The 27,905-nt window shown below is 41.9% G+C and overlaps 1 protein-coding gene and 3 pseudogenes across 1 annotated transcript; 1 reads left to right on the forward strand and 3 right to left on the reverse strand.

The window, feature by feature from the left end:
* Window positions 1–1,048: 1,048 nt before the first annotated feature.
* Window positions 1,049–6,682, reverse strand: LOC121586000 (syntaxin-12). Its single transcript, XM_045218344.1, is given in 10 exon segments — window positions 1,049–1,975; window positions 2,558–2,640; window positions 2,802–2,874; window positions 3,368–3,479; window positions 3,853–3,899; window positions 4,066–4,215; window positions 4,596–4,689; window positions 4,989–5,058; window positions 5,508–5,662; window positions 6,562–6,682. Coding segments are annotated over 9 exon segments (822 nt in total). The 5' UTR covers window positions 5,608–5,662; window positions 6,562–6,682; the 3' UTR covers window positions 1,049–1,882.
* Window positions 6,683–10,024: 3,342 nt separating this feature from the next.
* Window positions 10,025–12,510, reverse strand: LOC123487196 (annotated as a pseudogene).
* A 197-nt stretch (window positions 12,511–12,707) lies between these two features.
* Window positions 12,708–21,233, forward strand: LOC123487197 (annotated as a pseudogene).
* Window positions 21,234–22,442: 1,209 nt separating this feature from the next.
* Window positions 22,443–27,451, reverse strand: LOC123487201 (annotated as a pseudogene).
* Between the last annotated feature and the right edge of the window lie 454 nt (window positions 27,452–27,905).

A 27,905-nucleotide genomic window follows, 5' to 3' on the forward strand; every position in this document is an offset into this window, starting at 1 on the left:
CCGTCGATGAGAATGTGTGTGTGCTCGGTCATTATTTTCCTGTAGTCCACAATCATCTCCTTTGTCTTGATCACATTGAGGGAGAGGTTGTTATCCTGGCACCTGTTTAAAGGTCTTACTCACATCGGCTACGGAGAGCGTGATCACACAGTCGTCCGAAACAGCTGATGCTCTCATACATGCTTTGTTGTTGCTTGCCTCGAAGCGAGCATAGAAGTAATTTAGCTCGTCTTATAGGCTTGTGTCACTGGGCAGCTCGCGGCTGTGCTTCCCTTTGTAGTCTGTAATAGTTTGCAAGCCCTGCCACATCTGATGAGTGTCGGAGCCGGTGTAGTACGATTCAATCTTAGTCCTGTATTGACGGTTTGTCTGTTTGATGGTTCGTCGGAGGGCATAGCGGGATTTCTTATAAGCGTCCGGGTTAGAGTCCCGCTCCTTGAAAGCGGCAGCTCTACCCTTTAGCTCAGTGCGGATGTTGCCTGTAATCCATGGCTTCTGGTTGGGGTATGTACGTACGGTCACTGTGGAGACGACGTCATCGATGCACTTATTGATGAAGCCAGTGACTGATGTGTTGTACTCCTCAATGCCATCGGAAGAATCCCGGAACATATTCCAGTCTGTGCTAGCAAAACAGTCCTGTAGCTTAGCATCTGCGTCATCATAACAGTTGTCGAGTGGAGAACGTATCTCATAGTTCTTGGAGAGCCTGGTGAACTATTGGTTGCCCTATCCCCTGGGTTAGTTGTCTTGCTGAGTGGTTTTTAATACAGGTTTCCCCCACCCTGGCGGCAGCTGATTGTAAGGCTGGTGCCGCAGCTGGAATCAGCAGGGCACTCGGATCGGGACAAGAGCTGGAAAGGCAACACCTGTAGGTAATAGGCCTGAAGCAGGGGTAAACTAGACTAGCTCACTAATCACAAGGGAGAGGTGTGAGTCGGGCAAGACACAGTCTCCACAATAACTGTAATCACCGCTTCAAATCACCATGACAGTACCATGGAAAATGCTCTTTAACCTTGTGCATATTTAGCAGGACAGTGTCTTATAAACATATAGTAAACATGTTTTATTAAGGTACCAATATGTTAAGCAACCTACCACACATCATCAACACTACTGCAAAATTGCAAGACTACTACACGTATATCTTGACTTGTTTAATATCTAAATAAAAGCATGGTAGACTACATGGCGCTTGTACACATTATACATTCACCTCATAATACTGGCATAACATCGCCATCTTGTGGAAATACATCGGCCTGCGTGACACAGTCGGGACTCTTATGCACAGTTGATTTTATTAATGAAAGTCAGCAAATAATAATAATAATAATAATAATAATAATAATAATAATAATAATAATATAACAAACATTTTGTGTGCTATCAAAGGAATCCTCCATATTTCAACTACATAATCTCCTTGTGATAATACTATAGACTATAAGACATCTGGAAGAGGATCAGACATTCACAACATGAAGAATAAGGAGGCAGAAAATAAACCATATCAAACCGTACCCATAGAATTTATATACATATAAACTTGTGCAACATTGCATTAGATCAGACATATTCTAACACAGTAATGTATGTAATGATGACAGAGATCATTTGCATTTCTGACATGAAAGTAAGTGCAGGACTGTGTTAGAACAGTTAGTATTTAATATATACAGATGGGGAAGAGAATTTATACAATCTATTCCTTACGCCTCTGTCTATATCTTTCTCGAAAGCATGCACGCACGCACGCACACACACCCGCTCCCCCCCACACACACATTCACTCACTCAGACGTTCCATTGGAAGCCATTCTAGGTTGTCAGTTCGATGTGCCATTAAAATCCTTCCCTCGGTGCTCTTCCTGTCCTCTCATTTGATGGCCTGCCAGATGATGATAGCCAGGACGGTGACCACCAGAGATACCACCATGCCCAGGATACACATCCTCTTACGGGACTTCCTCTACAGGTGGAGGGAGCACAAAAAGGCAGTGATTGGTGATTTGAAATACTAATTTGTTCTTAACTGACTCGCCTGGTTAAATGAAGGACCCTGATCATCGACAGAGCATTCGGACTTATCTACAAATCAAACACGGCCCATGTTGTGATGGTGTTGTGTTGATACCTGGTAGTAGGGCTGACACAATAATCATATAATTGTGTAACCGACAATTATGGACAATAACCATGAACAAAAAAAATTATTGTCATAATCGTCTTAATACATTCATTTTAGGAGGGGGGATTCCATTTTATTTTCAAGTAGAAATAGTTTACCCAATAGCAGTTTTTCATTATTAAATGAAGAGGTCAAGTTATTTTACGAGCATAACGGTACGTTTGGAAGGAAAAGCATAATTTCCAAAAGTTTTAAGCAGTCAAAACCATTCGTTTTTAGACAGGGTGTCTCCAAAGCTGTGTTGTATTCATTAGGTATGCCGTAGCTAATTTTCAAAGATGCATTATAAGCTCAAAACATTTTTTCAACAAAATGACAATTATGACAATAATGGTGGTCATTCCATAATCGTCACAGCGCTACCTGGTAGTAGGCGGCTCTTTGGAGCTGTCCGGTTCCTCTGTCTACATGGACCTCTGCACTCTCCACGTTAGCCTCAATGCTGTCTGTCAAACAGAGAGGAGAGGAGACACACTGAAGGGCAGGGTCACAGGAGCCAGGACTGATACAGTATCAGATGGAATTCTAAACCATCACAGACAGTAACCTTCTGAACCAGCATGTTATCAAACCAGAGAGGGGGAAAATCAATTTCATGTCTACTAACCGATCATCTCTCCCTGGTCGTGGATCATCACCGCCAGGTCCTTAAAGATCTGGTTTACATCCATGATATCAGACTGGAGGGAGAGGAGAAAGGAAGAAAATCACCACAAGGGTAGTTAGGCTGAAGTCCAAATCAAACCCTAGCCCCTAGCCCCTAGTCCAGTCCTGTCAGATCTACAGGAGTGTGGCTATACTCAGGAATAGGGGCTGTCGGGCTGTACTAGGGACAGTGGAGGCTGGTGGGAGGAGCTCTAGGAGGACGGGCTCTGTGTAATGGCTGGAATGGAATAAATGGAACGGTATCAAACATGTGGTTTTTATATATTTGAAATGTTTGATACCGTTCCATTTTGTCCATTCCTGACATTACACAGAGCCCGTCCTCCTAGAGCTCCTCCCACCAGCATCCACTGACTAGAGAGGAAGGGCTAAGGATTGATTTGGAGTTCAACAGTATGCTAAATGACTCAAATGTAAATGTAATGTGGCTCTGTGATTCCTGTATGGAATGTGAGTGGAGCTGGTAGCTGGTAGCTGGTAGCTGGTAGATGGTAGCTGGGTGAATACCTCTAGCTGCCTGATGTTGGTCTCTCTCTCCTTGATGACCTCCAGGTCCTCCTCTGTGACCTCTGGCTCCTCCAGCTGCTGGGTCTGACTTTGACTCCAGTCATCATCATCTCTGCACACACACACCAAACACACACAAGCGCACGGACACACACACACACAAACACACACCTTTGTTACAACTTAATTAATGTGTGGTCCTCTGTAGCTCAGCTGGTAGAGCACGGCGCTTGTAACGCCAAGGTAGTGGGTTCGATCCCCGGGACCACCCATACACAAAAAATGTATGCACGCATGACTGTAAGTCGCTTTGGATAAAAGCGTCTGCTAAATGGCATATTATATATTATTATTATTATATATTATTATTATTATTATTATTATTATGTTATTTTTATTATTATTATATTATTATTATTATTACATATTTTTTCAATTATTCGAACAGAATATTTGATAGGACTCTACCTCCACTGTGTACCTACTTTTCAAATGTCACAAGTTGTTCATCAACGTTCCCCTCATCTCCCTGCTGAAATAAAAACAAACCCATAATTGAAACGCTCTCATTCACATTGCATTACACTAATCAGTCATCCTACTGTAATATGACAATGAAACTGTGTTTTATTTTGGCTATCTAATAATACTATTGGTGAGTGACTATGACAGACGGCTAAATCTAGGCCAATGAGAACGCAGAGTGTTTACTGTGAGGCGGGACCCGCCCGGGCCCTGGCCACTGATTCCCTCTCCTTCTCGGCCGCCCGTCGCTGGACCGCCTGGAAGTTGTTGAGCGCTGCAGAGAAGTCATTCATCAGTCGGTCCTTCTGGATCTTCTGCTGTCTCTGGAAGGATCAATCACACAATACAGTAAAGTAGATTAGAGTAGAGTAGAGTAGAGTAGAGTAGAGTAGAGTAGAGTAGAGTAGAGTAGAGTAGAGTAGAGTAGAATAGATTCAGTAGAATATACTGTATGGTGAGATGTCCTCAGCAGAGTTATATATGATTTACACATTTGGTTTGTTAGATAAGATGATATACTGTATCAGGAAACAGAACACGAGATTATCGACATACAGTTCGTTGGTTTGAAAATGTTAGGACATTGATGTAGCCTGGTCCCAGATATGCTTACACAAACAGATCTGGGACCAGTCCATAGATGTGGAACTTTTCCATAGAACTATAGAAATATACAGTATCTATGCATAGAACTCCCACTCACCTGTTCTGAGGGAGGGAGAGGCAGGGAGCCCAGCTCTTTCAGGTGTCTGTTGGTCTCTTTGGCCAGCTGGTTGGTGTAGTGCTGTACCTGTTGGCTGTGAGTAGCAAACACACACACACACATGCAGTACGTATATAGGCCTCCTGTAGCTCAGTTGGTAGAGCATGGCGCTTGCAACGCCAGGGTTGTGGGTTCGATTCCCACGGGGGGCCAGTATGAAAAATGTATGCAACTGTTAGTCGCTCTGGATAAGAGCGTCTGCTAAATGACTAAAATATTTCATTAGTGATGCTCTTGTTGTCCCAATTAGTGGTGGAAAAGGCTAAGTGTTGAAGCAGTCAGTTAGTGTCAGTAGTTACTTAGTTACTGAGCAGTAGTGTCAGTAGTACTCACAGTCTGTCCTGCAGCTCTGGGGTCTCTTGTCTCGTCCCCATCTGGTACAGCATGTTTTTGATCTGCCCAGCTGTATAGCAAAACAAATACTGTGAGGTGAGCTGAACTAAGAGAAGGGGAACTGAGAAAGCAGGATAGAACAACACTTCTCTCTCTTTATCCCTCTTTCTCTCTCTCTCTCTAAATAGAGCACTATACATTATACTATAGGCCTACTCAGGCTGTTCTTGTCTCAGAAGTTCCTATTTTTGACTTCAGACATCTCTGCCTAATATTAGTTCATTCAAGAGAGGAGATCAGAAATAGATGGAAGACACAAATAGACCCAAAACATCAAGCCTCCAAGACTTATTTGTGATACTCAATTGTCCAAAGTGTGGGAGTATGGTGTTAGGGTAGGTTATAGAATAGAATATGCCTACTTTAATATACCATATAGGGAAATGTGCATTGCAACAAGGTGTCACTCGCAGCAGTAGAACACTGGGTTCTGTCACTGTCTTGTTCTTCACCACTCACTGTTCTGTGTGATTTTCTGGATGTTGACACTGCATGTCTGGGTGAGGTTGCTGAAGTCTCGTGGCTGCGAGTGGTAGCTGTCTGTTCTCCCGTATGACATCCTTGCTCCTGGCGTCTGTCACACTCCGTAGTGGGGACTGAAATGTTGGACACACCTGCCATACAGTCACATATAGCAGCCTTCTATATTCAAACAAGCACCATTATCAGATTGCATATAATATCATCACTTGAAGCTACATAAAACTAAGTAAGGATTGAAAGACATAAATAGTTGTGGTTTATCCTCCATCCGACCACATGGGCGGGCTATAATATATCTACTACTTTACAGTGCACATTGACGCATTGGCTAGGCCACATTTCGTCATGAGCGCAGGTTGTTTACAATAGGAGAGCAGGTTCGGCAGGCACCGGAGCCGAATGTAGGCTGGCCATCCATTTGCACAGAAATGATATTTAGCGGGTCAACCATGACCAAGATATGAGGTCACATAGTTTATAATTTTAACTGATTATTAATTAGACAATTCTGTGAGCTGCTTATTTCATGATTGTAGGCTATAGTATAGCCCAATTGAACACGAATGACAACTTAAGAATAGCCTCGGTCAAATACTATTATACAACCATAGTATCTGAAATCTCGGCTACAAGCTATAAAGTGACAGCGACAAGCCTGCATAACATGAACCATTTTTTTATGTAGCGCCCTCAGTCAGTCTGACATGCTCATATAGGCTATTGGGTTCAATGGGTTGTATAGCCTATAGGCCACTAGGCTAATTAAAATCGAAAGCAATTAAACGTAATTTTTAAAAAAACAGCTACACTTTGCATCGGGTTAGAAACAATTGTAACCAATTCCATATTATGTGTTGAACGAGTAGATACAATGTAGCCTATCCAGTTGAATCACTGACAGTTATAGGCACTGGCAGTCGCATCGTAGCCTACTTTCTGGGTGGTTTTACCAGTGTAGACAATCAAGATAAATCAGTTTTCTACTTACATCTGTAAAATGATTGATTAAATATTATGATAAAATCCTTACTTTTCAATAGGATTGCAGTATAATGCGTCGTTTCCAGTTTCTGTCCCGTATCGAAGACCGAGCACATAATGCGACGTCACACGTTTGCGGTTGGTCGCAGTAATTCAGCGTGCGCATGTGATCGTGTCAAACTCGCTACTCTGCTCATATTCTGAGGCAGCAGACAAAAACTCATACGCAGAAACAAAATATTAGATCTACACTACATAAGTAAAATAGCCACTTCGGGTCAAGTGTATCCCTATCTAAAAGTAACCCATTTTATGAATTCTGATTTGTTTATGTTAGGTTATAGGCTACTTTCTCTGTTGATAATGAGAGAATCATATCTCTGATATGAGGGTTGGATATGATTGGAGTGCAGCTCAGTCTGCAGGTTCATTATTATCAAGCCACTATGAACAACATCCGTCACTCAGTCCTAAAATCTAGGTCAACATAACTAACGATAGAATAACTAAGCCTTTTGGTTTAATAGAGGCCAGCAGTAGTTGGCTGTCCTGTGCCTGTCCCATGACTTTCACACTGCTTCTTATAATGGATAGCAAAGGCTGCTGCACTGAGCTCCACTCACATGACCAGCCGGTGTCAGGCTCATTAGTAGGGCATGAACAGATTGAGTGGGTAGTATGTTGCAACGTGGTCTCAGAGCATTTAGTATTATTCTGTACGTAAATCCGAGACACTCCATTTAGTACAGTAGTCAGCAACCTTTTCTGAGTCAAGATCACTTTCTGAGTCAAAATGCATGCCGAGATCAACCGCAGATTTTTTTAAATCATGAATTAAATAATGTAAGCCTATGTAACATTAACTGTTCTGTAGCAAAGAGGTTTGTGCAGTAGGCTAATACATTATCACTGTGTATTGGATATGCTCGAATTGCCCTGCCAATGTTGTTCTTCTCAGACCATAAAAAAACAAGTATATGATCACACTGGTAATGGATAATTTGTTGTAATACTTGTGAAGCACCGCTAAGTGAGCATACTATGTATTTTTACTGGACTGATGGCCTACATCTGATGGTCAGTCTGAGGGGTGGGAGGGAGCAGCGGTGAGGCCTCTCACCCGACTCATCGTCCCTCCACCCTCCTTCCCTCTGCTGAGAAAAGGGGACACAGTCTTCCAGCTGATGGCAAAACTCAAGTCGCACTGCATTATTTCTGCCTCATGCACCAATTCATGTTGTTACTCCTACGTCCAGAGAAAGTAAAATATTCCTTGATATTAAAAAAGACACAAGCCGCTAATAATAACAACGGAAACACTTTGCTATACTCATTCATTGCAGCTGCAGTACTGGTTGTAGTGTGTGGAAGTAGGGAGAACACACATTTAAAGGCTTATAAAGGTTTTGAACAAAGTGCTGACAGTGCTGAATAACAACTTAAACATGAACTCACTCATAAAAACAGCAGCTCTTTGCTGTATTCGTTGAGTCTCTCTCTAGTCATGGTTTTAAACATGTTTTAATCTGTATTAACTTTGCTGTGTGTTCAACGCTTCTTTTTCTAGTCTATGGCGTGAGGAAACTGTGCAGACACGATAATCTGAGCCATCTGATTGGCCAGCTGTAGACCTATAGATGCACTTGATTTGCTCTCTGGGCCTGCCGGGTGGGCGGAGTTCTACCTGCAGACACATTAAATGGTTAAAAATGGGAACACTTTGCCTTCCCGGCGCTAGGGCTGCTGAATCAAGTTCACCTACCGCCAACAGCACGAAACGAATACAAAAAATAGGAATGCAAGGCTTTATCGTTGGCTTTTTTACAGAAATGTTTGGTGATCAACTAGGAATGCCTTGGAGATCGACCGGTTGGTGACCACTGATTTAGTATGATGGTATGTATTAATTTGTTGATGTCCATCATCCATTTCGTATGTTACCAATTGAAATTCAATCAAAATGTTACAAAATTGCAAAACTTACAATATGTTGCGAATTTGCCAAATGTATGATATGTTACAAATTCCAATTTGTTGTGGCTAACGTTAGTTAGGTGGCTAACGCTGTTAGCTAGCCCTAGGGGTTATGAGTTAAGGTTAGGAGAAGTGTTAGCTAACATGCTAAGTAGTTGCAAAGTTGCTAATTAGCTCAAATGCTAAAGTTGTCCATGATGAGATTTGAACATGCAACCTTCAGGTTGCTAGACATTCACATTATCCACCCACCCACACCGACCAACTACCCTATTTTTGTTTTGCCTTAAGTAACCTTCAATGTAAGCATACCAAACATAACATAAAATACTAATTTGAGTGTCTCGGATTTACATTTACTATGTTACATCTAGTCTATGAGACCAGTCTGCAACAATAGACTCTCTCTCCCTGGGGCTGGGTGTGTGGAATGATTGAGGTAGCCTGGATGCAAGCTGAATGGCTCCATTTTACTATTGTTTCACTTCAGGATTCTGTATGGATTCCAGCCTATAATTGCGTAGCATTCTAGGAACTAATTGAAACTAGTAAAAAGCTGGATTTTCATTTGCATGGAGCAAAAACATATATTTGTGCTTCTCTACTCTGTTATTACAGGAGCAGGTTATTTGTTGTCTTTTCAAATAGAGTAACAGTTTATTTTAGTGCCCTAAAGTGTGTTTCGGAATTAGGTTGTTCGACATTGTCAAGACATAGCTACACTCCTGAAGACTCCTGAAGACACAAAAAGTACAATAAATTCACAACCAAATATATTATACAATTAATTAAATGTATCAAAATTAGCTTTTAATACATGTTGGTCTCTGAGCATCAATGTCACATGAATTTATTTTCAAAAGCAAGACATGAACACTGGTGATGTGAGCTTGTAGATACTGATATTCTTTGCTGCAGTCAGCATGTGGTCTTGGAGCTATTAACACTGAACCAGCTGATCTGATACTGTATTTCTACTACAGTAATAGGAGGTGACCTGTAGACTAACCTTAAAGAATACCATCATATCCTGCTAAACAGGACATCCCATTTGACATTGATGAAACAGTTACACTTTATAATAACTCTCATGAATAAGCATTCATAACCTATTTAAGTATTTCATTATATGAAAAAAATCATTTATAATTTATGAAGCATTTATAATGTATTATTCATGTAAATTATTATAAAGTGTTACTGATGAATTGAGAATGAACACACACCTCCACATTTTCTTCTGTTGACGAATATTTACACAAAGCAGAATCAACAACCCTGCCTGTCCCACAGCTTTCAGATTATAACATGGAGGAGAAAGGTTTAAAACACCTACTACACAGTCTTCCACTCCACAATAAGAAGCAAGTGACCCTAGATAGATAATCAATAGGTTGAATAGGGATTATATTTCAATCTTATTCTATTTTCCAGTGTGGACAATAAATATGAAAAAGGAAGCTATGTGAGGGAGGGAAAGACAGAGGCCAATACTAGCAACGCAGTCCTTGAAGATATGATTACAAAGACATCAAGCACCCGAAACAAGCCTGTTCGTTGGGCAATTGGAACCAAACCAGTGCCCAATAACCCAAAAGAAATGAGTGGGGGTGAGTGATAAAAATAATAATTCAATTCAAACATGAGGGGGGCATCCTTTCAGTCACTGGAGCTGGGTTCACACGAATCACATGAATCATACACTGTGGTCTGTTCGCTTAGCTTAGCCCATTGCAAGAGTACGAGACACTGAAGACCAGCTACTCTTGGCAGGCAGGACGAGATGCCTTTACCCTTTGAACCTTCACACTGGGCTGTTCCAAACAATCCACATCGAGAGGTTGAGAGTCCGACTGTTGCTATCTGTCGACCAGGGAGTCTGCTAGCTCTACTGTGCCTTGGATGGTGCAGCGGCAGTAATAGGACCAGGAGGCTCCAGGGCAGGCCAGTGGCAGTCTATGAGGGCATCATACAGCTCCTCACTCTCCTCCATGTACTGCCTGTTGGCTGCCACCACATCCAGTGCCACCATGGGGTCTGCAGGATGCACACACAAGGCACACAGTAAGATCACACAGTCAGGCACACAGACAAAGGGGGCACAGCACGAGAGCCATAAAGATCAGACAGACTGGACAGTTTGTAGGCTATACTCCAGGCCTGGGTTCAATACATTATGTCAAATAGTGTCAAATATTTCAGCTGCTTTTTTGTATCATGAAGCTAGAGAAATGAAAGAAAACGGAGCACTCACACTCCAGTCCATCATCTTCAGTCTCCCCATAACCCTAAAACAAAGAGACAGGTCTTTACTCACAACAGCCATACCATAATATGCCATACCTCTAATATCACATATTCAGTGGTCATTAGAATGGGTACAACTGATGTATAATTAAAGAGCAATACAGTGTGTGTGCGGGACACACACACACACACCTGGTTGCTATAGTCATAGTGGTTGTAGTTGTAACCTCCGTAGCTGCCTGTGTTCTGGTCATAGCCCCAGTTGGAGTAGTGGTCAGGGGTACTGTTGGTAGTACTGGTTGTTGTTGTACGAGTACGCCTGATTGAACCTGTCTGAGTAACCACCCCTGTTTTTGACAGGAAAGAAAACCTTTATGAATAAACATAATATTTATAAAAATCTATATGCTATTAATAATGAATAATGAAAAGTGTGGATTATTTGGGATATTTCCTACATCCATGATTGGAGAGAACAACTTGAACATACCAAACGAATGGAGTAAAAGTGTCTTCCTTCATCTACACACAACTACCTTCACTACTGTATGAAGGGAGGCTCTGTTAGTCCCTGGACAGAGTAAGTTCAGTGGCATGCAGTACGTACCTGTTCTCTCCTTGTCTTCCGTATGTGGTACGGTTTAGTTTGAACCTCTTCGGCTGTAGAGAAGAGAGAGTGTTTTGTTCAGAATGGATTATTCCAGACATGATTTATCTCTAATAAAGTTAATGGGTATATCAAGAGTTCACCATATGCCCTATACATATCCAATCCTCTCAGAGTGCCTGGAGATAGGGGTAGGGGCTATGGGTCGATTCGAGATTGGAAAAAAATTTGGAATCATTGAGGGATGTGTGTGTGTGGTGGCACTGTACCGGTGTGGCTCCAGGGAGAGGCTTCCCGTTAACTTTCCTGAGACACCGCTCAGCAGTGGCCTCGTCCGCCAGCTCAACAAAGCAATAGCCTGCCGCACCCCTACACAAGGTGGAGAAGGTCCAAAACACATACATGTACGTGTCGTTGTGGTTGTGCAATTTCTTCTGTTGGTGAATAGTGATAGTAATATACAGTAGCTACTAGACATCCCCAAAGACAAAAAACTGTCTGTATCACTCATAACCCCTTCTATTGCAGTAGCATAATGTTCTCCTGTCTTACCAGTTCATTTTGTTCGGATGATTCTCACCCCCACCACAAGCTCTCCCATGGTGGCAAATGCACGAGAGATGAACTTCTCATCCATATAAGGCTCTAACTACAGGGGATGAGAGAAAAACACTAACTTGAACAGAAAACCTCTACTCTAGCTTGCTACTGTAAATTACCTACACTCTGTAACTTAGTGTAGCTACCTAGCTATATTCAACTGGACATATTCTCAAACTTTCAGAGACACTGACTTGGTGTGGTCTTTCAGACAAGGAAATGACAGGCTTCACTAGACTAGAGGCTCTTTGGGGCTTGTCAGTGAGCAAGAACTAGCTAACGTTTGCCAAATAATGAAAATGCCTGAGGGTGCATCTATTAGCTAACGAGCTAGTTGGTAGCACTGAGAGGTGGTAACACTAGCTATCCTAAAGTGGGAGTAACACAAGAGCTAGGATATGCTAATGATAGTTTTCTATGCATGCAAAGTTGTTAAAGTAACATATCAGGACTTACATTACCCATCCATAAGCAACTCATTGTGTTTACAATTTTAGTTCACCGACGTAAACACAGCTTCATAACATACGCTGCGGTTTTTGCAAATCTGTCTCGCAGACTGCCATGGTGGTCGGGGTGTGCCTTTTACTGTTGCATTGTGGGATAGTAAAGTCCTCCAAATTGCGTCACATTTCCTAAAGTATTGGTGCTTTTGGTGCGTTCAAGACAACTGGGAACTAGGAAAAAACAACATCAAATGATGGAGGCCCGAGTTCCCGAATTGGAAGAAGTTTCAAAAGATTTTTCACAGTCGGTGCTCGTTTTTTCCGAGTTCCCAGTTGTCTTGAACGCATTGAAGTCGGAAGTCTGCGATTTCCGAGTTCCGAGATCCAGTTGTTTTGAACTCGGCATATCAGCTTCGATCGAGTCATTGGAAAGGTCGTGCCGGATAGAGATGTAGCTTGTACCGCATGACAAAAACGTGGGTCACTAAAACGTCTTAAAATATGATGTGGTTACTTCAAGTATGTGCCTTTTGGATTCTGGGATTATATTTTAACAGGAGCACGATACCGTGCGCGTTCTGTTGAATAAGATCTGAATAATCAAGTAGCTGACGTTAACTTAATTCTAGCTAAATTCACAGAATAGCTAGGTAAACATGAGTCCTGCTACTTCAAATCAAGAGACAGCTGCAACAGGACCTGGAAGTGGCACACCTTTCTCCATAACTGGACGTATCCAGCAAGTCTACAGCCATGTGAAAATAGAGAATTTGGTTGCAGGACTCGGTGGAGGAGTCGTGTCAACACTGGTGCTGCACCCTCTTGACCTAGTCAAAATCAGGTTTGCAGGTAAAGTTATGTATGTCAATGTGTGGCTCTAAAACTCTTACAGTAGCTACAAGGTGTTTATTTGTCCAGCCTAAAAGGGACTGGCAGCAGCTAGCTAATTTCTGCCTTTGACAGGTGTAAGATTGGGAACCTGCAAATTATGCAATCGGCACATGGTAATAACATAGGAGTAGCTAGCTACCTGGCTGGAACTTGAATGGACAGTTGATGTTCTGTTGACTCTGACAGTGTATGTTTTCCCCTGCCTTGTTATTTTCCTGCAGTGAGCGATGGACTGGACCTGAGACCTAAATATAATGGCGTTATCCATTGTTTGAGAAATGTGTGGCAGCAGGAGGGGGTCCGAGGACTCTACCAAGGAGTCACCCCAAACATCTGGGGTGCTGGGGCATCATGGGGCCTCTACTTCTTCTTGTAAGTATAACCAGAAGAAGTAAAACCGTTCTACTTTCTCTGGGATAATATCTTTACAATATGACGCTGGATGACATGACAGCATGCATGCATTGCCAGACATTTATTGGAATTTCAATAGTATATCCCAGGGGTTAAAGAAAGTATTGTCTTATCATCAGGTGAATGGTAAAGGCAAGTAGGAGTAATCGACATTTGAAAATGAATAGATTTGGTAGACGGTTTCATTATTTTTACCTACCCACAGTTCATTGGAAGAGGGAGTGTAAACTCTTAACATTATTAGCTAGAAAGGTACAGTATCTCGGCTGCGTAGAGAGAATTTTGCTGTTGTAAAGCACATTTTCTGCAACTCTACAGATTTATCTATTGAGCTGACAGAAAATGTTACTGTTTTGAAGCTAATTTCCAGCAATTCTATACAGTTTGGCATGGAGCTAGAGAGACAATTCTGCAGTTTTAAAGCTAATTTTCAGCAATTCTATGCATTTGGCCATGGCTAATGCTGTGTTCCTCTGCTCAGACATTATAACAAAATCAATGGGCATGGGCCCTGAATGCCCATTTTTATATATAGTTCAATATCTTTTCTGCATGCTTTCTATCTGGTTTTGGTTGTTTAAGTTGACACTGAAACAGTTTTTCTGTCCTGAAATTTACCATGGCCCGCCTAAGAATTTTCTATACAGAAAAACCCTGTAATTAGCTCCAATGACTGTAATTTCAAATCAAATCAAATGTTATTTGTCACATGTGCCGAATACAACAGGTGTAGACCTTACAGTGAAATGCTTACTTACAAGCCCTTAACCAACAATGCAGTTTTAAGAAAGAATAAAACAAAAAATCACACAAAAATACAATATACAATTATACAAAATAAAAGTAACAAATAATGAAAGAGCAGCAGTAAAAATGACAATAGCGAGGCTATATACGGGGGTACCAGTACCGAGTCAATGTGCGGGGGCACCGGTTAGTCAAGGTAATTGGGGTTGGAGGCCAAGCAGTTGCCATACCAGGCAGTGATGCAACCAGTCAGGATGCTCTCGATGGTGCAGCTGTAGAACCTTTTGAGGATCTGAGGACACATGCCAAATCTTTTCAGTCTCCTTAGGGGAATAGGTTTTGTCGTGCCCTCTTCACGACTGTCTTGGTGTGCTTGGACCATGTTAGTTTGTTGGTGATGTGGACACGAAGGAACTTGAAGCTCTCAACCTGCTCCACTACAGCCCCGTCGATGAGAATGGGGGCGTGCTCGGTCCTCTTCTTTTCCTGTAGTCCACAATCATCTCCTCCACACGGGCCCCCGTGTAGCTCAGTTGGTAGAGCATGGCACTTGCAACGCCAGGGTTGTGGGTTCGATTCCCACGAGGGGCCAGTATGAAGTAAATGTATGCACTCACTAACTGTAAGTCGCTTTGGATAAGAGCGTCTGCTAAATGACTAAAATGTAAAATGTAAAAATATTAAAGGGGTAGTTTGAGATTTTGGCAATGAAGCCATTTATCTACTTCCCCAGAGTCGGATGAGCAGGAACAGCTAGCATGCTAACTGTTCCTGTAGACTTCAAGTCATTGCACTAACGCTAGTTGGCATGGGCTTGTGAAACTACCTCTAACTTCCTTCATTCTGGACGCCTTGAGAGACATAAACATTGTATCCACGATGGTATTCTGTTGCTGCTAAGCGATATTCATAAAATAATTATTTTTCACGTTAAAAAAACCCTCCCAAAAATTGCCCCAAAAAATTGGCGGACCCACTGCAGCCCAGTTTGGAAACCCCTCGTCTATCCAATCAACTATGAACTCATCACTTAACATGACTGTTGATAATATTTCTACATTGTACTCTAGCACTTTTTAAATAGCAATGGTAGCGTCGGGATTTGTCTATTGAGGTATCCAATGAATTTTCTGTTCTGTCTGTATTAACTTCCCCCACAGTTACAATGCCATCAAGGCGTACACTAAGGAAGGCCGTCAGTCTGAACTGAGTGCCACAGAACACCTGCTGTCAGCCGCCCAAGCAGGTTAGTACTGCCTCTGTCTAGACCCCAGGGACACACACACTGGTGGTGTGTGGTCAATACCACAACTTCGAAGGTCAACACTGTTTGATCAAACAGTTAACATTACACATCTAAATAAACATATCATAGTCTGCTATACTAGTCCAGACTTTGATTAGTTGAATCAGGCGTGTGACTGACTAGTTGGAACAAAATATTTGACTCCTCTGACTAAGGCAAAAGTACATATGTATACAGTTATTGGTCAATTTGCTGAACTTTTATAATTTTTTCTGGCTGTATACGGTCATGTGATTTGATTGACCCTAGCCTAATCATGTTAAACTAATGCCCTGCACTCACTGACAGACAATGGAAAAGGAAAGAAAGACACTGGCTGCCCTGTGTCATGTGATTTAATAAAACTTAATGAGATAGGGGTCTTCACCAGCTCCATGCTTCACAGGCTCCATGTAGTGTAGTCGTAGAGCTTGTAGTTTGGTTTAATTCATGTTGTACACTTATGCAGCTGTGTGTGTGTGTCAGAAACTCACCTCTGTTTCCTCCGTCTCCAGGTGTATTGACTCTCACCCTAACCAACCCTATCTGGGTGACTAAGACTCGCTTGGTGCTGCAGTATAACACTGATCCCACCAGGAAACAGTATAAAGGGATGATAGATGCACTGGTGAAGATCTACCGGCATGAGGGGATACCTGGACTGTACAGGGTGAGGCTCAGTATAACCCAGGGTTTGTCATCTGTATGTATGATGGCTGTATCCTGAATAGAGCTTATTAGGACTTTCTTGTCTGCTTACAAGTCAGGTGCAGGTCCAGTGAATGTGCAGGACATGTGAATGGTGTCATATGTAAACATGTTTTCTCCTTATGATCCCTCACAGCCTAAAATTAGGCAATGTACCGTAAAATCTTCAATTAAACGCTGAGTCTCAAATAGCCACCTGTCCTTTTTAATAGCTGGGCAAATAAACGGCTGTTTCAAATAAACGCTGGGTCTAAATGAGGTTACCATGGACACAGCTCTTATATTCCCACAGTCAACATTTTTTATTTAATTATTTCATTGTTGCTAGCCATGGAGCCACCAAAAAGAAAACACGAGAGCAAATGGAGCTCTTTATGGTGCTGATGCGCGAAATCGGGGTGTATGATAGGCAGGCTAGTCTTTGCAGGTCTGATCTACAATGGATTTGTTATTATAATGGTTATGCTGGTCATACTGGTCACAATGAACAGTGTGGTCGTCTTTTCAACCTTTTTTATTGAGCAAAAGCTGTGTGCAATAAGGAAATAGTCGCCTGGCTCAAATAGAAACCTGTCTCTAAAAAGCACCGATTATGTTCAGTGATTGAAGCAAATAAACACCCAGGCTATTAAAGATGCACTATGCAGAAATCGCTCCACCATTTCCTTGTTCCTCAAATTCTAATAGTTAGCCTAATTTCATTTTACAAGGAAGTATAGTGTAGAGAATCATTGTACCATCTAAACCGCTGTGAAATAGCTTTTCCATACCCCCAAATATTGTATTTTCAACTGTTTGAAGCTGGTACTAAATTACTCAAATGTAAATGTAAATGTGTACAAAACCGAAAGTAAAAGACTCAACAATGAAACTTAAGAACGAGAAGCCTAGAAATAGCCACGTAGAACAGATCTACCACTTCTTAGACTTGCTTTCAATGAGTGACATACCTATACCTCATATTTCTATGTGAATTTGGTCGGTTGCCCAAAAAAGTTACATATTGCAGCTTTAATTGAAGTTTTACAGAATGTACTGTAGTTGCACAAGATTTGAATGCATGTTTTATAGACTACCACTAGGGGGCAGTACTCCATTTTACATTTTAGCAATTTAGCTACACTCTTATCCAGAGGGAATGTATACACTGCTCAAAAAAATAAAGGGAACACTAAAATAACACATCCTAGATCTGAATGAATGAAAATAATCTTATTAAATACTTTCTTTACATAGTTGAATGTGCTGACAACAAAATCACACACAAATTATCAATGGAAATCTAATTTATCAACCCATGGAGGTCTGGATTTGGAGTCACCCTCAAAATTAAAGTGGAAAACCACACTACAGGCTGATCCAACTTTGATGTAATGTCCTTAAAACAAGTCAAAATGAGGCTCAGTAGTGTGTGTGGCCTCCACGTGCCTGTATGACCTCCCCTACAACGCCTGGGCATGCTCCTGATGAGGTGGCGGATGGTCTCCTGGGGGATCTCCTCCCAGACCTGGACTAAAGCATCCGCCAACTCCTGGACAGTCTGTGGTGCAACTTGGCGTTGGTGGATGGAGCGAGACATGATGTCCCAGATGTGCTCAATTGGATTCAGGTCTGGGGAACGGGCGGGCCAGTCCATAGCATCAATGCCTTCCTCTTGCAGGAACTGCTGACACACTCCAGCCACATGAGGTCTAGCATTGTCTTGCATTAGGAGGAACCCAGGGCCAACCGCACCAGCATATGGTCTCACAAGGGGTCTGAGGATCTCATCTCGGTACCTAATGGCAGTCAGGCTACCTCTGGCGAGCACATGGAGGGCTGTCGCGGCCCCCCAAAGAAATGCCACCCCACACCATGACTGACCCACCGTCAAACCGGTCATGCTGGAGGATGTTGCAGGCAGCAGAACGTTCTCCACGGGCGTCTCCAGACTCTGTCACGTCTGTCACATGTGCTCAGTGTGAACCTGCTTTCATCTGTGAAGAGCACAGGGCGCCAGTGGCGAATTTGCCAATCTTGGTGTTCTCTGGCAAATGCCAAACGTCCTGCACGGTGTTGGGCTGTAAGCACAACCCCCCACCTGTGGACCGTCGGGCCCTCATACCACCCTCATGGAGTCTGTTTCTGACCGTTTGAGCAGACACATGCACATTTGTGGCCTGCTGGAGGTCATTTTGCAGGGCTCTGGCAGTGCTCCTCCTTGCACAAAGGCGGAGGTAGCAGTCCTGCTGCTGGGTTGTTGCCCTCCTACGGCCTCCTCCACGTCTCCTGATGTACTGGCCTGTCTCCTGGTAGCGCCTCCATGCTCTGGACACTACGCTGACAGACACAGCAAACCTTCTTGCCACAGCTCGCATTGATGTGCCATCCTGGATGAGCTGCACTACCTGAGCCACTTGTGTGGGTTGTAGACTCGTCTCATGCTACCACTAGAGTGAAAGCACCGCCAGCATTCAAAAGTGACCAAAACATCAGCCAGGAAGCATAAGAACTGAGAAGTGGTCTGTGGTCACCACCTGCAGAACCACTTCTTTATTGGGGGTGTCTTGCTAATTGCCTATAATTTCCACCTGTTGTCTATTCCATTTGCACAACAGCATGCGAAATGTATTGTCAATCAGTGTTGCTTCTTAAGTGGACAGTTTGATTTCACAGAAGTGTGATTGACTTGGAGTTACATTGTGTTGTTTAAGTGTTCCCTTTATTTTTTTGAGCAGTGTACATTTAGTGCATTCATCCTAAGATAGCTAGGTGAGACAACCACATTTCACAGTCTGTGGTGGAAAAAGTACCCAATTGTCATACTTCAGTAAAAGTAAAGATACATACCACTCAAGTAAAAGTCACCCAGTAAAATACTACTTGAGTAAAAGTCTTAACATTTACATTTTAGTCATTTAGCAGACGCTCTTATCCAGAGCGACTTACAGTTAGTGAATAATTTTTTTATTTTTTTATACTGGCCCCCCGTGGGAATCAAACCCACAACCCTGGCGTTGCAAACGCCATGCTCTATCAACTGAGCTACATCCCTGCCGGCCATTCCATCCCCTACCCTGGACGACGCATGGGCCAATTGTGCGCCACATTGTGCGCCGCCCATGAGTCTCCCGGTCGCGACAGAGCCTGGATTCGAACCAGGATCTCTAGTGGCACTGGATCTCACTGCGCCCACTCAGGAGTATCTGGTTTCAAATATACTTAAGTATCAAAAGTAAATGTAATTGCTAAAATATACTTAAGTATCAAAAGTAAAAGTATAAATCATTTCAAATTCCTTATATTAAGCAAACCAGACAGCACCATTTTCTTTCTTTTTTTTAAACATTATTTGCTTTAGGGAATGTATTAAAGTGAAAGTTGTCAAAAATATAAATAGTAAAGTACAGATACCCCAAAAAAACGACTTAAGTAGTACTTTAAAGTATTTTTACTTAACTACTTTACACAGCTGTTTACAGTCATAGTAATCAGTAAATATTTCCTCAAGTTATCAGCAAAGTCAGTGTTAGTAGAGGTAGGTAGATCATGCACAGGGCAGGGCTTTTCAATGTCAGTCCTGGAGGGATAAAACACTTCTGGTTGTCATCCTCTCCTTCTAATAAGGGACTAATTCAGACCTGGGCCACCGGTTGAGTGCAATTAAATACCAGGTAGAAACAAAAACAGAAGTGTTTCGGACCTCCAGGACCAGAATTGAACAGCCTGGGTAGTCAATATGATAAATTGACTTTCAAGATATTAGTGTCTTTTATATCAGCTATAAGTATTTTTCAAAATTATAAATACCATGATCATATCAATTGGATTTGGGAAGATAACAGCACCTTTCTCATTGGCGCTAAAACAAAGGTTATTTGTCAGGTACAGATAATGACCCCAGTGTTTAATCCTCCAGGGGTATGTTCCTGGTTTATTTGGCACGTCACACGGGGCATTGCAGTTCATGGCCTATGAGGAGCTGAAGAGAGACTACAACAATACAAGAAAATGCCTTCAGAAGCTAAACTGGTGAGTGCAGACTGCAGAGTGAGGAAACATTAAGACTTCTATAACCACGCCTAATGTAAATGTGTTCATAGTTTTAATGACTCAACCATATGGGTAATAAACCTTTAAATTACTCATAAAGAAAACCCACTTCTAAGTGTTGCAGGATTTCTGGAAGAATTACCGTAATGCTTGTGAAGTAAGTGACTCACAGGCATCACTCCTCCAACCTCTCTCTCGCTCTCTCGGTCTGACCAGAATCCATTGGAATATATCACAATGGCAGCTCTATCCAAAATATTTGCTGTGGCTACTACATACCCTTACCAGGTGGTGCGGGCTCGCCTGCAGGACCAGCATAATAAGTACAATGGAGTCCTGGATGTGGTCAGGAGGACATGGAGGTAGGCCAAGACCACACTGTTGGTTTACAGTACATACACATAAAAAACAGCTAGTTTTAGGTTAACTAGCCAAAACTTGCTAATTTACTGTTAAGTGGGCATATAACCATGTTCATGGAGTTTGGTAACATAACAGTGTGAAGCAACTAAGATCCACAGCTTCCAAACTCTAACCCTACAGAGAGCCCATGAGAAAGCTTGCTCACGCCCATTCCAATGCTGACATTTCAGTCTGTTTTTTTCCACATAGTGACTACTGTGTTTATTCTGGTCCCTCCTCACAGGAATGAGGGAGCTGTAGGGTTCTATAAAGGCATGGTGCCCAACCTGATCCGTGTCACCCCAGCCTGCTGTATCACCTCCGTGGTCTATGAGAACGTGTCTCGCTTCCTGATGGGCCAGAAGTGAGGAGGACTAAAGAGACAGCCATGGCAGGACCAAGGCAAAGAGGAAGGGACACTCAGACAATGTATGGAGTGCTAGATAGATAAATAATAATAATAATATGCCATTTAGCAGACGCTTTTATCCAAAGCGACTTACAGTCATGCGGTGCATACATTTTTGTGTTGGGTGGTCCCGGGGATCAAATCCCACTACCTTGGCGTTACAAGCGCTCGTTGCTCTACCAGCTGAGCTACAGAGGACCACCATGAACTGAAGTCTCCAGAACTGTCACAGCAGGTAACTGGACATAGCAGGTAACGGGACAACTGGAGCGACATATCACCGGATGCACCCCTCTGGCAGCAGAGTAAAACAACTAGTAAAGCAACTCCAAAAGCATGGTGGAATTAGATCTTATTATCACTAAGAAAAACCAGGACTCTCATCTATAGTATGCATTCGAGGTTTGGCATTTCAGCGCAGATGATGTTGACAATGCTGGTAATTAAAGACTGGCCTTCTGTCTCTTCCTTGATGCATCACAGAAGAACAGACCTCACTGGAGTGTACCACAGATGTGGGGGGTGAAACATCAAAGCAAAAAATAAACCATTCTTTCAAGGCTGCCGACGTGATGTGAATACTATGTGTGTGTGTAACATAAGTCCGATTTAAATTGTTTACATTAAAAGAGCATACCTGGCTATTTTCAGGGTATAATGTACACCCAATTTGTTTTTATTTAACTTATTGGCATCATGCTGTAGGGCAATAAACTCTCATGTGAATGTGATGTATACGAAATGATCGTAGAAGACTGATTGCACTGTTCAACTTTGAAATAATGTTAATTTCAGAAGTCTTAAGTAGGTATAAGGGCAACTTAAGTTAAAGTGTCACTGCGAAAAATACTAAGGTCATTGAGGTTCATTTACAAGACAACTTCCTGAGTTACATTGTACACCCACACTACCGTATGTGTGCCAAGACGAGGCCTTTTAATTGCTTTGTTTTGGTCTTTCTACACTGGTGAACTTGGCAGCTTAAGAAAGAAAAAAAACAGCATGAAGTGGGTATGCATATGCCAAATGTCTTGCTTCACAGTAGAACTTAAACAGCAATAGTAGAGATATTATTACTAATTCAAGGCTAAAATAGATTTCGCATTTGAGATATATAAGCAAAATATCACCACAAACAAATGGCTCTCACTAGCTACACTAGCTCAGTTCAGCTCCGTTCCGCTTACCGGATGAGCTGTGCATGTTGGTGGTATAATTTCTTACCAGATGAGGTTCTGTGTATGTTGATGGTGGAGTTGAGCTCAGGGCTGCCTTGGTCTAGGTAGATGATGAACTCGATGGGCAGAGGTCCTGTACACTCAGCTCCGTTGAAGGTGAAGTACCAACGCTGGCAGCAGGCTGTCTTACACTTCAGCCTCAGGGAGCCGCTGAAGAGCACACGCAGGGCACTGTCTGAACGCAGCTTGGTGAATGTACAGTCCTACAGGGGAGACACAAGAGGTGGAGAGGAAATCCTAACAATAGCATCCAATGATAGCATCTTCAATGTTTTATGTTTTGTATTCATGTCTCATTTCAATTCAGTGTGAATAATACAATGTTGTTACTAGTAATTACACTGTTAGTACACAGGCTTAAGAGCAAATTAAAATAACATGTTAACGAATACTTTTCTCTAAAGAACACAATCAACCTTATTATGGATGATCAATATAATAATAATGCTGATGTAACCATGTTACTCAGTGCCCCCAGATCCTGTCTGGTGAGCATTGCCAGACACTTACAGCTATCTTGCCCAGGTCGATCCCATAGTTGGAGTGAGTTCCAGGCACACTGCTTGTAGTTGGGTTTCCAGGGCTCCTCAAACACCTCACTCACACACTCTCCTTTCTCCCCCTTGATGCCATCGCGCCCGGGATGCCAGGGTCCCAGGGATGCCATTGGAGCCAGGATTACCCTCCCTGCCCGGGGTGCCAGCCGGACCCTGGGGCAGCTGTTGTACTGGAGAATGAGAGGGAGAGGGGGAGAGGAAGAGATGGAGGGAGAGAGAGAGAGACACTGTTATAATGGGGAACACGAGGGAGAGACAGACTGTTCTAGTAACCACACTAATAACATACCACCTAGAGTTAAGAAATACCAGGTTGTCATCTAACATCATATGGACTACATCAAATGTATGTGTCCAATTCATTACAATGGACATCCAGACCTGTAATGGATAATGGTGGATCACAAAAGTCAGTTCAACGTCTAGTTTTCATTTACAATTGATTGAGTTGTGAATTCAACCTGAAATCAACAAAAATGTTAACCTTGTCATTGGGTTTAGGTTAAAAGTTGGGTGAAAAAAATATAAACATTTCCGAAACTCCTTTACGTTGATGACTTTTTGCAAATGCAATCAGTTTTCCACATTGATGTAACATCATCACATTGATTTTTTTTTTCTTCAATTATTTGGAAACAACGTTGATTCAACCAGTTTGTGCCCAAGGGGACTTGACTCCCAATCACAAAAGTGCAAAAGATGATGTCAGATGTCTGGGCCATTTGTGGCCAAATGAAGTGAATGAGAGAGATAGAGTGAATGCATCAGGAATTCAGAGTGTAAATCTGTGCTCCAGTGTTTTGTGGTCAGTCAGTCGCTTGAGACAGACAGACAGACCAGCTTGATTTAATGTCCAGTTCTGTTTTGTTTAAACGGATGCTCCCTCTTACTCACAATGACTCAAACACATACAGACAGGCTGGCTGGCCAAAGTAACCATACCACACACTGAGAGAGAAACCATGCTTCTCCAACATGACTGCTTATCACAAGACTCTCATACTTAGATATACTTGGTGAATCTGCAACTGAGTAGATGTAAATGGAGGGAAATCAGTCTGATGTACTAGGCCTATAGACCAATATTTAACATACAAACTTGTGATACTCTTAGTTAAGCACATTGTATCAGAATAAATCATGTAGCCTTGTTCTCAGATCAAGAAGATTCACTCAAAGGATAAAAAAGGACAAAGGAAAAAGTTAGCCAGTGCTCAATGGAGTCATTAGTGACCATTGAGAATCGGCTAGGAAAATGTCATGCAGCTGTGCCGTGCAAAGCCTGAGTCTTCTATAACAAAAAAGAAACCAAAGACAACTTCAGCTTATATTACAATGAACTGGTTATTTCAAGAACGTGTTCTAACTTGAGCTGATATTGTTCATATTACATCTTTTAGACAATGATCATTTCAGGAATGCCAAAATCAAATATAAAATGGGGTAGGCTACGGAATTACATGCAGTATTTAAATTCCAGCTGTCGAGACACAAATGGTATACTGAGCAACATACCAGGCCTGAGGAGCCCTGGGCCCGGTTTCCCAAAATCATCTTAAGGCTAAGTTCATCGTTAGAACCTTCGTAGGAGCGTCGTTAAATGTCCGAGCTGTTTCCCAAAACCATCGTTATTAAAGTTGCACTTGAAAACGCTCGAAATCTAACGCCTGCCTCAGACCACTCGTAGAACAGCTAAGTGCGTCGTTAGATGCTTTTTTGCCCTCCCACGTCACTTTATACACAGAAGATCTCCGCTAAACATAGAATCACATCTGTCTCTGTGAGCATGATAACTTCAGAACAAAGTTAATAAATAATAATAATAATAATATGCCATTTAGCAGACGCTTTTATCCAAAGCGACTTACAGTCATGCATGCATACTAGAAATACAAAGTTGCCAATGTCTTTGCAGTTGATACAAACAAGCTAGTATAAAAATATGTTTAAAATGAGAGATGACCGCATTCAAATATAAACAGTAAGCTATAGGCCTATTTCAATCATATTGAAATACATTTCATGTTCAATCAATTGAGTTCTATTTTGTTACTTGTAGGCAACTGTCTTTAATTTGTCTCAACATATTTTATGATATGATGTGTAGCCTAACATGTGCACAATGATGTGCCAAATCTGTGATTTAGTGCAATTTTATCATTACAATAAGCCACCTTAATATTTGCAGCCATAGGTGGTAATATCACTCTAGGAGCTGATCCGTCGTCAGTATTGTGAAATAATTATAATGTTAAGGAAAGATTTGTATGGAGAAAACTGATCCGAGAGCAGCACTTGCTTTCTTTCGATCCTATCAGTATCAACACATGCTTTAACGATGCGCTTAGCAACCGTTCTCTCTGCATGGTGTTTTGGGAAACGCATGTTACATTTCGGCCTTTGTAGGAAAGATGCATCATTAAAACATTCGCAGGCCTACGTTCCATCGCTGTCAGAAAACCGGGCCCTGGTCTGTTTTTGCCATTAAGTGACTATGGTGGAACCACCTAGGGGTCAGCTCTGACTGGGGTAGTGATGTATCAGGGTCCCTCAGCTTACCAAACAAAGTACCAGGGTCATGCTGTTGAAATGACAGATTGTATTCTCCTATAAAATCACTTAAGCACATGCTTGGGATTTGGGATACATAATACAGTAGCCTATAAGTAACAATATGTAAATGCCTCTGAGACTATACATAGATTTGAATGTGGTTATTATCCTTTACTAATATATGCCATTTAGCAGACACTTTTATCCATACATTTTTACATATGGGTGGTCCCGGGACTCAACTCACAATCCTGGCATTACAAGCGCAATGTTCTATCAACTGAGCCATTCAGGACTGGATCCAACATCATTATAAGACCACAGTTGAGAGAATGAATGTCTCAGACGTTTATTAGGGTTTGATTTGTTTCTGGAGAGAATTGAAAAGCCATGAAAGGAACCTCTGTTCTGCTCAGCTACACAGCTGACTTTCCTATTAACTAATCCGAAACGTACTGAACAAACTGCAGTAGCCAACTGTATAATATACAGTGTTTATACTTTACACAGACAAACATACTACTGCTGTGATAACAGAAAAAGTGACTGTTATTGCAACTATGGATCAACATTGAGAAATCCCCAACACACCATACATTAAGCTTCGACTCAACGAGGTTTTACACAGATCAAAACTGTTCACAGGCGCTGGACAAGAAGAAGACTAAATATAGAGAAAAAAAGTGATGTCCTCTCAGCAAACAGTGAGCAGACTTCAAGCCAGGGTGAGAGCATGCTGCTAAAGACATACAGAATACACAGTACAGTGGCAAGCAAAAAGCTATATGCTCTGGAAAAGATTATTACCATGTTGTTCAAATAAGAGGATCTTGAATCGGATTCAGCAGAGATTCTGGTGCAGTTTGGTTTGTCTGCATCGTTTCCAGTACACTAGACAGATAATAACAAGATGCTGTTCATCATATCACATTACTCAGTTATTGCCATGCAGTCCTATACTGCTGGTCAGATGTATACACTAGGCCTACACCAAAGCAACAAAAACTAGTTGAAACAGCGTTTCACGTCATTTCAACCCCCAAAATCTATGTGATGAGTTGAATCAACGTGGAAAACTAATTGGATTTGCAAAAAGTTATCAACATAAGGGCATTTCGTCTTTTTTCACCCATCTTTTAACCTAAATCAAATGACATGGTGCCATTTTTTGTTGAATTCACGTTAGTTGACAACTCAACCAAATGTCAATCAAAAACTAGACGTTGAACAGACGTCTGTGCCCAGTGAACAAACAATGAACCAGCCAGACCCCTCATGACTTCTGTCTGGGTCTTTGTTATTCTTCTGCATGCTGGACCTTTGCCAACTTCTTGTTTGCATCAGTTATGCCCAATATGCTATATAATATTGAAAGAACATTTGCGAGTGGCCACTGGTCAACGTGGCACCGATCATCCATAGCCCATTCAAAATGATGGTAGTAGGTATAGAACTGAAAATCACTCAAAAGCAAACATCTTTAAAAAAAACGTTTTGATATTTTAAAGGGGGAAATAATGAAAAGAAATTGCAACAATTAAAGGCTTAAACATTGGTTAAATGTGAAATGAATCAGGATGGGATTCGCTAGTTTTCGGCGGTTTGAGGACTGTGCAGCTTTACCGAAAATAATCTATTTGAGATAGTTTTTTACCTTTTCGTATTCAACATCCTTCCTGTCAAGTCCCTTTCTCAATTTCTCTGCTCCATGGAAAGGTAGAATCACGCATGTGAGGAGCAGCAGACGAGTTAGAGGTGATACCATCTTTTATTTTCCCAAAAGATCGAGAGAGACCACAGCACTGCCCTGCTGCTCTGCTGCGCCGTATTTCAAGTGGAGTGGGAATGAGGGGAAGTTTACAGCGCGCCTATGCTCTGTCTACAAATTTGTTCTCACATAGCCTATGATTTATGGGTTTTTGCCACTAAGGTTTGTTCAAATGTCTGGACCTACTCAGAAGTTATCATGGGCAGGAAATAACATTTTATTTGAAAATATAAATGATCTTAATGTGAGCCTACTGCGTGTCAATAGGTCTGGAACTGGCACATTTGTTAACCACATGGTCACTTGTTCAAGACCCGTTTTAGGCTATTTGTTCCCCCCCTCAATCGCTTCACTATAACAAAGGGTTCTATTCAATCTGCATCGCGGTTTAGCTTCTACAGAGTGATTGAACTTTTACTGTTGAAAAGCAATATGTCAAGTATAAATACAGTAAAGTACACACACTAAAGGTTACAAAACAAACTTTTGAGCAAAATTGTGTTTTTAGACACAAG

Source organism: Coregonus clupeaformis, unplaced genomic scaffold (assembly GCF_020615455.1).
Source record: "Coregonus clupeaformis isolate EN_2021a unplaced genomic scaffold, ASM2061545v1 scaf1517, whole genome shotgun sequence".
NCBI lineage: Eukaryota > Metazoa > Chordata > Actinopteri > Salmoniformes > Salmonidae > Coregonus > Coregonus clupeaformis.